The sequence below is a fragment of the Trematomus bernacchii genome, unplaced genomic scaffold (assembly GCF_902827165.1).
Source record: "Trematomus bernacchii unplaced genomic scaffold, fTreBer1.1, whole genome shotgun sequence".
NCBI classification, from domain to species: Eukaryota; Metazoa; Chordata; class Actinopteri; order Perciformes; family Nototheniidae; genus Trematomus; species Trematomus bernacchii.
The window spans coordinates 6,743,589-6,757,346 of record NW_022987641.1 but is presented as its reverse complement, the minus strand read 5'-3'; the positions used below and the strand labels follow the sequence as shown (position 1 = coordinate 6,757,346).

Sequence of the window (13,758 nt, the reverse complement as noted above, 5' to 3'; positions counted from 1 at the left end):
GATTGTCTACTCTAGACAATCACTTTTTTTCATATATAATTTTCTATTCACCAGGGTTTGATCAGTGACACCTGAGTTAATCAATATTTTTGATCTTACTATAAAACACCCCATAATTGTTTCGCTCTTTTGAATCTGTTTAGGTTATTTGTGATTTCAAAGCACATGTCGATCGCCCCAAGAAGTGTGTTTACAAGATCTCTGTTCAATGTATTGACTGTATGAGGCTGAACAACACTGCCCCCTAAAGGCAAAGAACAGGAACTACAGAGATGGTCAAATCCAATAATCGAGGTTTGAAGTTTTGAAGCTTTCCATGGGTATTTCACTTGGGGACCATCATTAAAATACCGTTTCTTGAAAAATAGTATATCGAAGTATCATGACAATTAAATACTAAAGTACAGTACTTTAAAGGGTCTTAAACTCAAGACCAAAACATTTAGAGACCAGAGAAATTACCTGTTAAACTTAGACAACAAACGATATTTACAATAACAGAGAAACATTTTATTTGCATTATTTGGCATTCAGAAGAACAGTTTTTTCTAAAATAGAGCATCTTCTGTGAAGTTAATTCCATATAACAAAAGATTAGTCCTAAAACACAGGCTCAACTCATACAGTACTGGCAACAGAGAACACTTACACTTCTGTTGTCAAACTAACACCTGTACTGTATGTTAAAGAAAATATTGTAATTACTTAACAGTGTGATCTTATGGCTCTGTTATCATGTAGCACAGCAATAGCAGCAGCAACATTCATGTGGGTTTTTAGGTTTATAATATTTGCACAATGGTTTTACCTATGCGGTTTAAAGGCCAAAGTCGACATTGATATTTATTGGTTTTACTGCCCAAAGAAAGATAATCATTCAATGTATTTTAAGAGTTGAATAGAGCGATGCAGGAGTCCTAACACCCAGAAATGAGTTAGCATTTCAGGTTCCCTCGTCTCAACTGCTTTAGAAGCATGAAATAAGCTCTACACCATAAAGCATGTCGGTAAATAACCACTGGTGAACATATGAAGCGTCTAAAAAAACAGCAGTTGCTAACAAGTGACTACATGAGACGACTGAACTGATGAACGTGAGAACGCAAGAAATTAGCCGGCGTTAGCGACAGAGCTAATTTACTGCAATAATCCGAGATCCAATGGAAAAAACCCTATGAGTTTTGTTGAGGGAGCGATGCTAACTTTGTTTGTTCTACGAAAATAAGTCATCCCTGCACCACTCTATTGTTGAAAGCAAACGCTAACATAAAAAGAAATGCACAACAAGGTAAAACGTAGCTTTTTTTGTTCAAATTATCTGATGAATTTTAGCAGCTTAACAAGGCAGGGTGACAAATCCTCCCACGACACGCTGGAATGATCTCTGTTTTTAGACATCTGGTGTAAAAATATACGGAGTTGTGGTCAGAGAGGGACCCTCACATCTGAATCTTTAATCAAAACCCCATCTATACCTTTTACCGACTACAGCTATGACGCTCCAGAACATGAACAACTTCACATAGGGGCTGTAAAAGTGCTTTGGATCTATTTTCCTTTAGCTTTTAGGGGTAAAAACGTGGGGGGTCTAGTCCCTGCTGCGGGGGCTGTGTGGAGCCGGGGCCCCCTCCACCGGGGCCGAACTGGGGACGGAGAGCAGCTGCCCGGCGTGGATGCGCTCGTTGACGCGCAGCTGGCAGCCGTCCTGCAGCATGCGCAGGGCGATCCGGGCGATGTTCTTGGAGTCGTCCAGCCCGGAGTGAGGGCGGCCCTCGTACTTCAGACCCAGCTTCTCCAGCATGGTGCTGAGCTTCGTCTGCGTGCGCGGGACCTGAGCCAAGGGGGGGGGGGGGGGGAACGGATTAAATTAGCTCAAATCTAAGACTTAAATAGTGTACGCATCTCACAATTTTTATACTACATTCTCACATTTGATTCCTTTTAAAAGCATCTCTAAGGACACCCAATAACTATATTATGACATGGCATTTTTAATGACATACTATATTACAATTCTGAAGTGTTTTTATGATTAGACGAAAAGCAGTATTTCAGATTCTGAGATACTCTAATATGATTTTTTCTTATGATAAACTATACTATGACATAAATGCTATTTTTAATGACATACAATTACATATTTACAATGACTCTTTCGAGGTTTAAAATGTCTTTCTCACGACTACTCAGTTGTATATAAGAGAGTACAACTTTGTTTTGGGTCCGCAACAGTGCGGCGAAAGAACTAACATTAACATAAAATGTAATAACACTATGCAATAAAATACAATATAATATCTTTGCGTATATATAAAGTGCAGGGCTGTGTGTGTTTGTTAATGTTCAAATGTACATATGTGTCTGCTGTTGTTGAGGAGAGAGTTGTTGAGAGTCTTTAGGACATACAATTTTAAATAACATAACAAGTATTTTATATAATATTGTTGTTGTTCTATGCTTATGACTGCATTCATATTTGTTATAAAAGATTCTGACCTTGTAGAAGTTCCCGTATGATTTCCTGATGTTTATCCACTTCTTTGCAAACTGAGGATATCGGATCTTGCTGAGCCGACACTGGATGTTGAGGAACTTGCTCATGTCCCAGGCCCTGAAAGGTAAGTGTGTAAGTAGCGTAAATGGAAGAGGCACAAATTACGTTTTAAATTCTGCAGCGTTACTGAACTCAAACGTACCCGTCAGTCAGGATGGCGTACTTGTACTTTGTCCCGAGCTCCCTCTCCTGAAGCCAGTCGACGACCCGCTGAAGAACGGCAGGAAACACGTCTGCTTCTTCCACCATTTTCTGCTCAACAAAACAACAACTTACACATCAACACACAAAAACTCCTGATCACAGTAATGACACTGATTACAAAAATACCCAACCTACCTGTGTGATTCCTGTTAGCTTCACACAAAAGTCTGAAAGCTGTGGGTTCAACTCTGGCTTCACATATTCCTGAAAGGAGTCCACCTGTAAATAATACAAAAAAACACTATTGTTGGAATTTGGATCATAGCGTTTGTGTTAATGTTGACCATTTGAAATGAATTGGAAATGAAATATTGGCAGTCAAAAAAAGGTATAGCATAAAGCGTGTACACTGTGACATTACAAATACCACTTCTACGATTGAAAACGGATCATATCAAACTCCACTCACGATTTCTAAGGTATGCGTGTTGATAAGAACCATGGGGAACTCAATGATTTCATGATGGAAATCTGAGGGATTATCCTCTTCACACGTTGCTTCAAAGTCCACCACGCAGATGTAGTCGTAGTAGGTGTCGGTGGGGCTGCTCTCGGTGGAAGACTGCATCAGCTTCTGCTTCTTATAGTGGCTCTTCAACCTCTTCTTCATCACGTCCTTCACCCCTCTATAGACACAGGGGAAAGGAGGTTTGGTTACAGGTTTGTTGTGACGTTCAGCGGCAGTCAGTACAGGCTGAGTTTATGAACTGAGAATTAGGGCTGTGCAATTAATCGTATTTTAATCGCAATTACGATTTTGGCCTGCCACAATTACAAAAACAACATAATCGAAAAAAACGATTATTTTTGCTTTGCTAGGTTGTGACAGTGCACTGCAACATATTTGATCTAATTTATTTTAGTCTAATTTATTTGTATTTATCATATTTATATATGTTTAGTAGCTTGTTGAAGTGCGCTCCAAAATATTTGTTGATCTTGTTTATTGGTATTTATTATTTTGATATTATTTATTTAAATGTAAATATAAATGTATCATTTTTTTTATTTTTTTTTGTATTGGTTTTTCAGTTGAATTATACGTTCAGGGTAATCAACAGTTAAAAAGATACTGTTCAAATTATTATTTGTATTTGTTTTAAAGTTCAATAAATTGATGTTTTCAAAGTCAATGAATAATCGTATTTAATAATCGTGATATCAATTACTGACCAAAATAATCGTGATTATGATTTTTGCCATAATCGCACAGCCCTACTGAGAATGCTGCATAGAAATAAAATGCATTGATTTCTCTCACTGGTGTAGGATAAGAAAGATAGTGTGTGTTTTGAAGCATTGAAGAATCTGGCGTGAGTGTTTTATCTTCAAAGATTCAACAAAGGAAGATGTTAATCCTTTATAACTGTACCGTTGGACTATATAACTAAGTAAAGTCTTAACTTCTGTTTATACTCTTTACATTAACACACATTTATATTTTTCTAAATCGCATGTTCTTTTAATTTTTATTAACACGAATGTTTACACATCCCACATATCATATTTTTGCATATTCCCGCCTAGCTAGCAGTTACAATGTGCATAATATTAAAAGGCATTTTTTAATATTTAAGTGTAATATTTTCTCTAGTCTATATTTTGGTCTTTGTATACGCGAAAGGAAATGTCTTGTATGTGAAAGCATTCTTGGCAAAAACAGGATTCTGATTCTACTATCCTAAACTATATTATGTTGGTATATCATACTTTTTTTATTAACATCAGTATATTAAATGTCTATATAAATACTGAAAAACACTGGTGTTTGCTAGGGTTGGGAACACTAACATCCTAAATACCAAATGCCTGGGTAATAAAGAATCATAATATTACCCCTTTTAATATTAATTACTTTCTCTATCTGTATGTTTTATATCTTTGCGCTGCTGCAAAACAATGTCCCCAATGAGGATAAATAAAGTCTTATCTTATCTTTACTGTTCATCTTTACCTTGTGTCCAGCTGCAGTGCTTCTAACTTTATCCGCAGCTCGTCCTTGGTCATGCGGTTGATGTGTCCGTTAGCCAGAGAGATCTCTTTGTACACCGGGTGGCTGAAGTCGCTGCTGGACTGAGACGGGGACACCTGAGGAGCAGACTCTCCCTCGGGACAGATCCTGCTGCAGGGCTCTGTCTGAGGAGGAATATATCAGTCATTATGGGTCCAAGAATCAGAACACTGAGCAAATATATCAAATTACTTGGGAAGCTTTCAGATCAGCTTCATGGCTCTCTCGATGTTTTGATGATGGTGGTACCGGTGTTTCCTTTACTCATCACCAAATTGTGTTTTAAACCAGAAATTAAAGAACAAAAAAAATGTCAGTTTTTGAAAGATTTAGCTGCTGGTTTAAGGAGTCAGATACATACAAAAATATTCTCAACATTAACCTTATATATAGATAAAGCTACCCAGCAATATATAAAGGAAGAATAGTCCCTTATTCACCAGCTGCAACAGTAAAGTGATCTAATTTCTCATTGGGGATTAAAAAAGTAGTATTCTTTCTTCAATAGATCCTCAAAAAACGAAATCACACCATAAACATTTAATACTTTGTTCAGTGATAATGAGTATTAGGATACCATTTTTTATCAAACCCTCCAATTGAATGAATATAGCAATATCAGTCATACAATAATGGCAGTGATTGTATTCCAAATGGTGCATCACTAAATACTTAAGTACTGTAATTTAGATTTTGAATGCAAGACTTTCTATTTTGCACTGAGCTATTACAAATGTTTCTTGTTTTGGGGTTAATCAAGGACTTTGATACCACTTTTCATTAGATTTATGGATCTTCCATTTAATGTAGTAAACTACAAACGTGTTGTAGTTTCATATAACAATATCTTTATATTGCAGTAAACAGTATTTCCACATGAAGCTAATGTTCGCTGCTAGCACAAACCTTTTCATCCTCTTTTGTGTTAGACATCTTCCCGTTGACGTCCTTGGTGTGAATGTTCTCCTTGTGCTCATCCATTTATAGTGGACGTTAATCCAGAAACGAGTATTAAAACAACTTTAGTTAATTTACCAGTATGAAGATAACGTTACCATCTAACGGTATGGCTTCACAGGCTAACACATGCTAACAGGATAGCATACATCTCTCTTCTTCTTCGCTGCACTGCACTTTAAGACTCTACTTCCGATACTAATGTGTTGAGTTGTAATTATTAGTTAGGTGAATAATAATTAATAATAACGCGTTTAATTGATAATATTAATATTTCAGCGCCAGTCAAACAACAGCATGAGCAACACTGAACTTTTTTTTTAAGGTGGACAGTTGTGACGACTTCCGGTTTGCGCCAAAACAAACGGAAGCTCACTGTCGCCATCTAATGTAGTGGATGAAACTAAACATGTCTAAACAATATTTGGCATATTTTATCTTTTTTTAAACACAATATTAATAATATAAATTCAGGTGGACTATTATAATATCAGGTTTATCGATATGAATACTTCAGTGGCTACAGGTATTGTTAACTGAATGAATAATACAAGATATAATGCCCAAGATATATCGAGATGTATTTCATATAAACTGTTGTAATCCCACTTGTTTTTATTTTTGTTTGTGTACTTATATCTCTGATACGGTAAGCAAATGCCATTAAAACATCATAAATCAATATCTATAATTATTATTTCTATAAAGTTGTAATAGATATTGACGTGTAATTGGAGACAATGCTCATATGACAGCTAGATGGCAGTCTATTCCTGACTAGATAATAATATAGTGTATATACATACCTTAGTAAAGCACTCAGAACAGGTGTTTTAAACTGAGTGTGGATTTAGTACGCTGAACTTTGAATCACGGGGTAGCAAGTTCGAGTCCCACTGCAGTCAGCATGTCGTTGTGTCCCTGGGCAAGACCCTTCACCCCAAATTGCTCCTGTGGGGATTGTCCACAGTACTGAATGTATGTAAGTCGCTTTGGTTAAAAGCGCCTAACAAGTGACATGTAATGTAATGTAATATGTATGATCCACAAAAAAGCTGGAACATAGACTTGCTACTATTCATTGTACACATTTCAGCAATTGATCTGCTTTACCAGTTTTTAGAGATAAACGAATAAAATCCTGAGCATTTAAGGATCCATGGATTAACATCAGTAAATTACTCATTACTCATAAAACATGATTTTAAAATGACACTAAACCCATACAATTCATCAGATTGACCTGCTGATTTTCCTCTTCAGTCCAAAAAGCTGATAAAAGGAGCTTTTAGAAATGTATTCCATGTCCCTGGTATATGTTCAGACCCTGCACAACTCAAATTAAACTCTTCACATCCATCATTAAGCAATTATGTTAATGGCACTCAAAATCTCAATCTGTCATTTCCCCATATGTAATCAGGCCTGCTCTCAACAGAATGAATAGTTGGACATTTTGAGGAAATATTCATTTTCTTCCCAATAATTAAATGAGAAGTTTGAGCACTCTCATTTGTATTGTATCAATCTTCTCATCTAACTCTTTGCAAACAAATAAAGGGAATGTATTACATTATTCTAAATAATTTTTTGATCTCCGTAATAAAAACTATGAACTATGTTGTTTGTAGTTTATTATGATTGATCAAAAAAGTAGGTTGACTGTACCTTACTGTGCAGCTGATGTCTGAAGAGTAATCTAAAGCACATTTTATTAATGAATTCCTTATGAAGCCTGCAGGGTGTCCTTACATCACAAGCTGGTGGATGGATCATCAATAATAGATGAGATATTAGCATTAAAATAAAAAGGACCAATATCAAACAGAAAATCTACAGCAATCATAGAAAAAAAGAATTTATTTTCTCATTTGAAAAAAACAAAACGTTATGGAAATCCATAACCAGAAACGAATGCACAGCGAAGAGACAGACGTGTGAAAATACATTATGGACAGACAGCTTTGGATAGCAGGAGCATTTCTTGTGTTTTTACACCAATTCAATTCAATTCAATTGAGAGCAAAAAAACATCAAAGAAAAAGGAATTTCAGTGTTACTTAGAAAGGCTTATGTGCCTTCTTCTTGAAGAGAAGCAAACACAATACAAAGAGAAAGAAAATAAGATGCAATAAAAAGGCATCAATCCCAATTCATCCCCCTCATCATCACAGTGAAACAGGGTTAGAGAGCATGGAGATACAGTGTTCAGGTTCCACTGTCTAGTCTGTGATGCTGCATTCAGGTCTCATGGGAAAAACAGTCGCTGACGGTGTTGACAATACCATCATGTTTTGAATGGTAAATGCTGCTTAGGAAGTTACTGATACTTCAGTATTTTAGTGCAAGAACAGACATACTTCTATCAATTAGGGCTGTTAATGATTATTTTCATAATCTTTTAATTTGTTGCTAGATAAAATGTCAGAAAATAGTTTAAAAATATCTCAAGTCTCTCAAAGTCCAAGCTGATGTCTTTGAATGTCTTGAGTTGTCAAAACAAACCCAAATATATCCACTTGTATATGAAATTAAATAGATAAAAGCAGGACATCTACATGTTTGAGTATAGGAGAAAACAGCAATCTTTGCATAAAAAACGACTTTTACGATTCATCAAATATCAAAATACGAATTAGTAAATAGTAGTTGGTTGAATTATCGATAAGTCGACTAAGCAACCTTTTTCTACAAGTCATAGTTATTCATAAATCTTAGATATCATGGCACGCAGGACGTTCTGTGCTTGTTTCATCTCTGCTATATCATTTCCAAGCTGAGCGAACGAGTCAAGTGTGAAAAAGCTGGAAGCAATTCATGCGAGTAATTAAAATGTACTAGTAGTAATCACAAATGGTGATTTTCAACAGGTGTGAGTCTTTCAAGTCAGGACTTTGAACTGTCGGGATGTTGCAGTTGTATTTCCCACGGGACTTGAACACAGCACAGCATCGAAGGCTTCACACAAAAGTTAATTTGTTCCGTTCACCAAAAAAAAAGGCAATTTAATAAAAAGGTCAAACATTTGGAGTTTTTCTTTTTTTTCTGGGCCTTCCTCACAGTTTACATACCAGCTGGTGGACGTTAAAGCTGCAGTCTTTGGAGCGGAGTAAAGCAGGTCAACATAAAACAGACTTCTACATGAAGGAAACCCCAAAGCATTACATCAACAAGACAGGAGGCAGTTTAAAAGCTTTCTTTTAAAAAGGAACAGTTTGACATTTAAGAACATGTTCTTATTAGCTTTCTTGCCGAGAGCTACATGAGAGGATTGCAACCACTCCAAATGTCTGTAAAAATTAAGCTTCAACCAGCAGACGCTTAGCTTAGCATAAAGACTGGAAACAGGTGGAAACAGCTAGCATAGCTCTGTCCAAAGGTAACCAAATGTTCCTATAAGCGTATTTTTAAATTAATATTTCATGTTCAATATTATAAAGCACTATACATTGCCTTGTGCGTCTGAAGAGTGCTGTATAAATAAACTTTGCTTCAATGCTAAGCTTATCTTTTCCAGCTTCATATTTAGACATGAATGGTTTTAATATTCTCACCAAACTCTCACCAAGAAAGCAAATATTCCATACAATTTGAAACACAGTGTAGACACACAAAAGCACTGACAGTACAGGAACGCACACTCAGAGACAAAGACAGTATGAAACACAAGGTTAAAAATGTCCTTTTGACTCGACATAAATACAGAAAACAGGAGAGCAAACAGTACACATCAACCTTCAGGTGGATTCACAGGTGGATTCACAGCTGGCTGGTGTACAGGTTCGAGACAGCCATTGTTTGTTTAGAGGAGACATGAGGTGCTGCTGTAACAGAAACACTTCCCTTTAAGTACAGGAGCTATATCACTGTATTTCCATGCACCAATGAAATCCTCTATATTTAGATTTTAGTGTCTGTTCTTTCCACGATCCAGAATCTTCTGATGGCCAAAGAGCGAGATCAATTCCAGCCGATCCGTCTCTCAGTGGACTGTAGTGGTGCACTTTTATGTCAACAAAATGGAGGTATATTCTAGGAAAGGCTCTTTTGGACCCCATTTAGACATGCAAAGCACAGCAGCCATTAATCAAGTCACCGTGGAGCCCGACATCTCTGAGGAACTGCTGTAAGGCTACATGTTATCTCCTCCCTGGTGAGTTCTCTGTCTCAGTGTGGGAGGAGCAATCGTTCCAAAGCGCACTGTAAATGTTCCCAGTTCTTCCACAGCAGCGCCAGCAGCGACACGCCCACGCAGGTGAACACAAGGTGGAGGCGGCTCCGCAGCAGAGGGGCGGTGAACTTGGCCGCCGTGGAGACGCACACCAGGATGACGGTGACGATAGCCAGCATGATGTTGATGCATTTCCCCAGCAGCACCTTGGCGTCCGTGTTCTCCACCTGAACCGTCTGCTGCTGCTGCTGCTGCAGCTCCAGCTTTGAAACACGAGTCTGGCACGACTCCAGCACCTCCTGCACACACACACACACACACACACACCCACACACACACACACACACACACACACACACACACACGCAAAATACGGTTAGGATCTGGGAAATACTGGAGAGCAATGACTCAGTGGCTTAGTCTGTAGGGACTTGGTCTTGGAACCGAAGGGTCGCCGGTTCACGTCCCGATCGGACCAAAAAAAGTGAGCTGGTAGCTGGAGAGGTGCCAGTTCACCTCCAAGGCCACTGCCGAGGTGCCCTTGAGCAAGGCACCTAACCTCGAAACTGCTCCCTTGGCGCCGGGTATCTGGCAGCCTCTCTGCTCTGCCACCTCTCCTATCTGCATGTGGTTGTGTGTGTGCATGTATATCCTCTGTGTTTGTGCATGTATATCCTCCCCTCTGTGTGTAATGTGTGTTAACACAACAGAGTGGGGAAAGAAATTTCCCTGTAAGGGATTAATAAAGTGTATCTTCTTCTTCATAAAGGGAAGGGCAGTGAAACTGGATAAGATATTAATTGAACTGCATAGAAACTACAAAGGCAATTCCATTGCTAGTGAAAGTGAAAAAAGGATTCCTTCTCCGTTATGATCAGCTCCAAAATGTAATGATTTCTTCCTTGAGCCATTCAACAAGTTAATGACATTTATAATCGCAATTCTGTTGACAAACAGATACACCAAACTAACGTAAACATCTTGTGGCTCTTACCTGACTTATTCTTATATAATGATTTAAAATGATTATAAAGAAAACAAAATAATTGTACACCCAATCAGAAGAGAACAAAATGTACCTTTTACTGATAGCATTAATGTCATGTCATTTTACATAGAAGTACAGGAAGTTCCTGAATAATCTAAGAACCTCATTGGGTTACATTCTGACCTTTAGGATTAGTTTTTTAACTTTGTTACTGAGAAATTATGTTCTGCACTACAGATACAGATATACTTTTGCTGCTTTAAGGACTGTCACTGTTAAATAATAATAATAATAATAGGCTGTTGCAATACAATAGTATATATGAAAAAAAAGAAATTGGGAGGCGAGTAGAATATACAACTTAAATTGTGTTGGGGTGAACTATTGCTTTTAAAAGACCTATGACATTATGACTTTCTGTACATTGTTAAATCAAATCATTTCAGGACTACAGTTCAACGTCTGTATGTCTGTTACTCCAGCGCTGTGCTTCAGTGTTCAATGTTAGATGTGTTTGTGGTGTATTATATAACATATATTACAAAACACAACACATTACCTGAATGTCCCTCGCCCTCTCGTAGGCCTGGTAAGCAACCTTCTCCTCGATACTGGCCAACTCCTGCTTCAGATTAATCGTCTCATGTTGGTGCAGCTCCGTCAGGTCGTTTAACTGATCCTCCAACCGCTCATACCTGACACACACACACACACACACACACACAGATGTATAGAAGGTGGACGCAAGAAGACACAGAGAGAGAGGGAGAGAACGATGCATAATTGAATATGTGTGTGGGCGAGTAAGTACAGCACTTTATCTACAACTGCAGCCAAGATGCTGACAACATTTACCCTTGGTGACTTAGCAACAGTCCTGAGGTTTGAGTTTAAGCTCAGCTCTCTATTTTTAGTTTCCAAAAGCTCATAATAACTGTCAAAAGCTCTTTGAAGTTCACAGTTGAACAACACAATGTGTCACGTCCAGTCAGGAGGTTATTATGGGATGAGGATTATTAATACAACAGCAGCAGAACTATGGCTATTCGATGTGGGAATATTCAGTTTGGCTTGTGCGCCCTTCAAATGAAGTATGTGCGACTTTTAAATCTACAAGTTATGGCTTCAGTGTGGTCATGCATTACGAGCTGCTCAATCAAAGAGTAATACATCCCACAGAGATGTTTGAAGGACTTTTACAGGGATGTGGAGGTCAACATTCCTATAATTCATTAAGGGTGTTGCATTATTGCATATGAGTTTAGTTAAACATCCCTTAAGTAACAGTTTTTTTTTTTAAAGCATCTGAAACATAGTTGGTGTGTAAAAGTGAGATGAACATGTCTTATTTTTAAAGTAAATCTCACATAAATTCCTTTTCTACTTACTGTGGGGGAGGATTGCGATGGCCCTAATTGGTTCAGTGCTCATAACATAACACTATAAATGTAAGTTATTTTATAGTGAATGATTTATCATGAACCTTCAATTGAATTTCAATTTGCCACGAAGCAAAGTATAAAAATGTTCGTATGGGCTGTCAATTATAGTTCTTAGAATGAAAGAAAAAGCGAAATCAGATTACGAATTGGCCAGTGCATCTCTGATTTGAGGGTTTGTGTTTCCTGTCGGGGTTCGATATGTCACGGATAATGCCGGACGGTAATATCCCTTGATGTTCTAAGCCGTACCCACCTGTATCTCTCCTCCTGCATGGTCTGTGAGAAGTAGCTGTAATCTCGTTTGAACTGTGTGTTCAGAGTCTCCATGTCCTCTGCCAGCTGTGTCTGCGCCTCCCTGATCTCCCTCACCATGTCCAGCACCTCCCCTAGCCTCCCGTTAGAGTCGGACCTCCCCGGCCCCCCGGACCCCGCTCCAGAGCCCCCAGCAAGGTTTCCGTTAGAGTCAGCTGAGCCAGACGTCCCCGTGGAGCACTCGTCGTCGCTCTGGTACTTGCTGGTCTTGGCTACGGTGGTGGCGCTGCCGCTCAGCCCTCTTGATGCCATGTCCACCTGAAGACCCCCCCCCGCCTCCATGGAGCTCTTGAGGTGGGCGATGTTGTCAGCACTGCCAAACTTGTTCCTGATCAGGTTGGCGATCTCCCGGGACTTGTTGAAGAAGAACGGCGGCGAGAGCGACACCCCGGGCCCGATGGTCTTCACTTTATCGAGCGTGGGGTGGCGTCCCGTGGCGCTGACGTCCCGCAGGCTGCCCTCCTTGCTCTGCGTCCCGGACTCCTTGCTGCTGCCGTCCTTGTGGCTGTGCTTCCCGTTGGTCTCGCTGTCCTTCACGCGGCGGTGGTACTGCTCCAGCTTCCTCTGCAGCCGGGCGATGGTGTGCGCAGACTTCTGGTTCTTCTTCTCAAAGACCTGGCGGATACGGCCCACCTGCTGCTTGTCGGCGTTGTTCACCAGCTTTAGGTACTCGGCCACGTTCTGGTCCCGAGCCGTCTGCTCCACCTTAATCTGCTCCGTCACCTGAAGGCAGAATGGACGGAGAACATTTTATTATAGCAATGCTGAATTTAGTTAGTATAAAATAAATGACCACATGGTGTCACCAGCTTTAAATAATAATAATAATAATAATAATAATAATAGGTAAATCCTATTGACAATTTCACAAAACAATTAACAATTTATTGTATTTATTCACGCAATACGTTTAAAATGTCATATTTAAATTGTGTTTTTTTTTATTTCTCGGGGGTATACATTTGTATATGTCTTTTGCTGGAAAAATTAAATGCCACAATATATTTGTCAAAAATAAAAAAATAAATTCTGGATTTAAAAGTTTCAAAATCTGCTTTGAAATGACTTGAGAAAAGAAATGCATTCAACGTGTTCATTTGACCACAATGTTTTATACAA

The 13,758-nt window shown here is 38.7% G+C and overlaps 2 protein-coding genes across 4 annotated transcripts in view; both read right to left on the bottom strand.

Moving 5' to 3' along the window:
- Positions 1-488: 488 nt before the first annotated feature.
- eri1 (exoribonuclease 1) lies at positions 489-6,069 on the bottom strand. 2 transcript variants are annotated; one of them, XR_004556179.1, is made up of 8 exons: positions 5,676-6,069; positions 4,713-4,894; positions 3,168-3,384; positions 2,894-2,977; positions 2,697-2,806; positions 2,497-2,611; positions 1,172-1,831; positions 489-1,140 (listed from the first exon to the last, which is right to left on the bottom strand). XR_004556179.1 is itself a non-coding variant. In XM_034133424.1 (7 exons), exons 1-7 carry the CDS (start codon positions 5,748-5,750, stop codon positions 1,589-1,591), a joined length of 1,026 nt encoding a protein of 341 aa, XP_033989315.1. In that variant the 5' UTR covers positions 5,751-6,069; the 3' UTR covers positions 489-1,588. The 2 variants fall into 2 exon arrangements, 1 of the variants encoding a protein (XP_033989315.1); XM_034133424.1 differs by having other exon boundaries at positions 489-1,831.
- Positions 6,070-7,568: 1,499 nt separating this feature from the next.
- tmcc3 (transmembrane and coiled-coil domain family 3) overlaps positions 7,569-13,758 on the bottom strand; it is a 39,324-nt gene continuing 33,134 nt past the window's right edge. For both annotated transcript variants that reach the window (XM_034133603.1, XM_034133604.1), the window contains exons 3-5: positions 12,581-13,362; positions 11,445-11,580; positions 7,569-10,196 (exon numbers count right to left, since the gene is read on the bottom strand). In XM_034133603.1, the coding sequence (XP_033989494.1) occupies positions 9,894-10,196; positions 11,445-11,580; positions 12,581-13,362 (1,221 nt within the window). In that variant the 3' untranslated portion in view covers positions 7,569-9,893. The remainder of the gene's footprint in view (positions 10,197-11,444; positions 11,581-12,580; positions 13,363-13,758) is intronic.

Coding starts and splice junctions, on each gene's coding strand:
- eri1 (XM_034133424.1), bottom strand. CDS start 5,750: ATGGATGAGCACAAGGAGAACATTCACACCAAGGACGTCAACGGGAAG. Junction 3,385..4,712: donor GCACTGCAGCTGGACACAAG/GTAAAGATGAAC, acceptor CTGTGTCTATAG/AGGGGTGAAGGACGTGATGA. Junction 2,978..3,167: donor ACACGCATACCTTAGAAATC/GTGAGTGGAGTT, acceptor TATTATTTACAG/GTGGACTCCTTTCAGGAATA.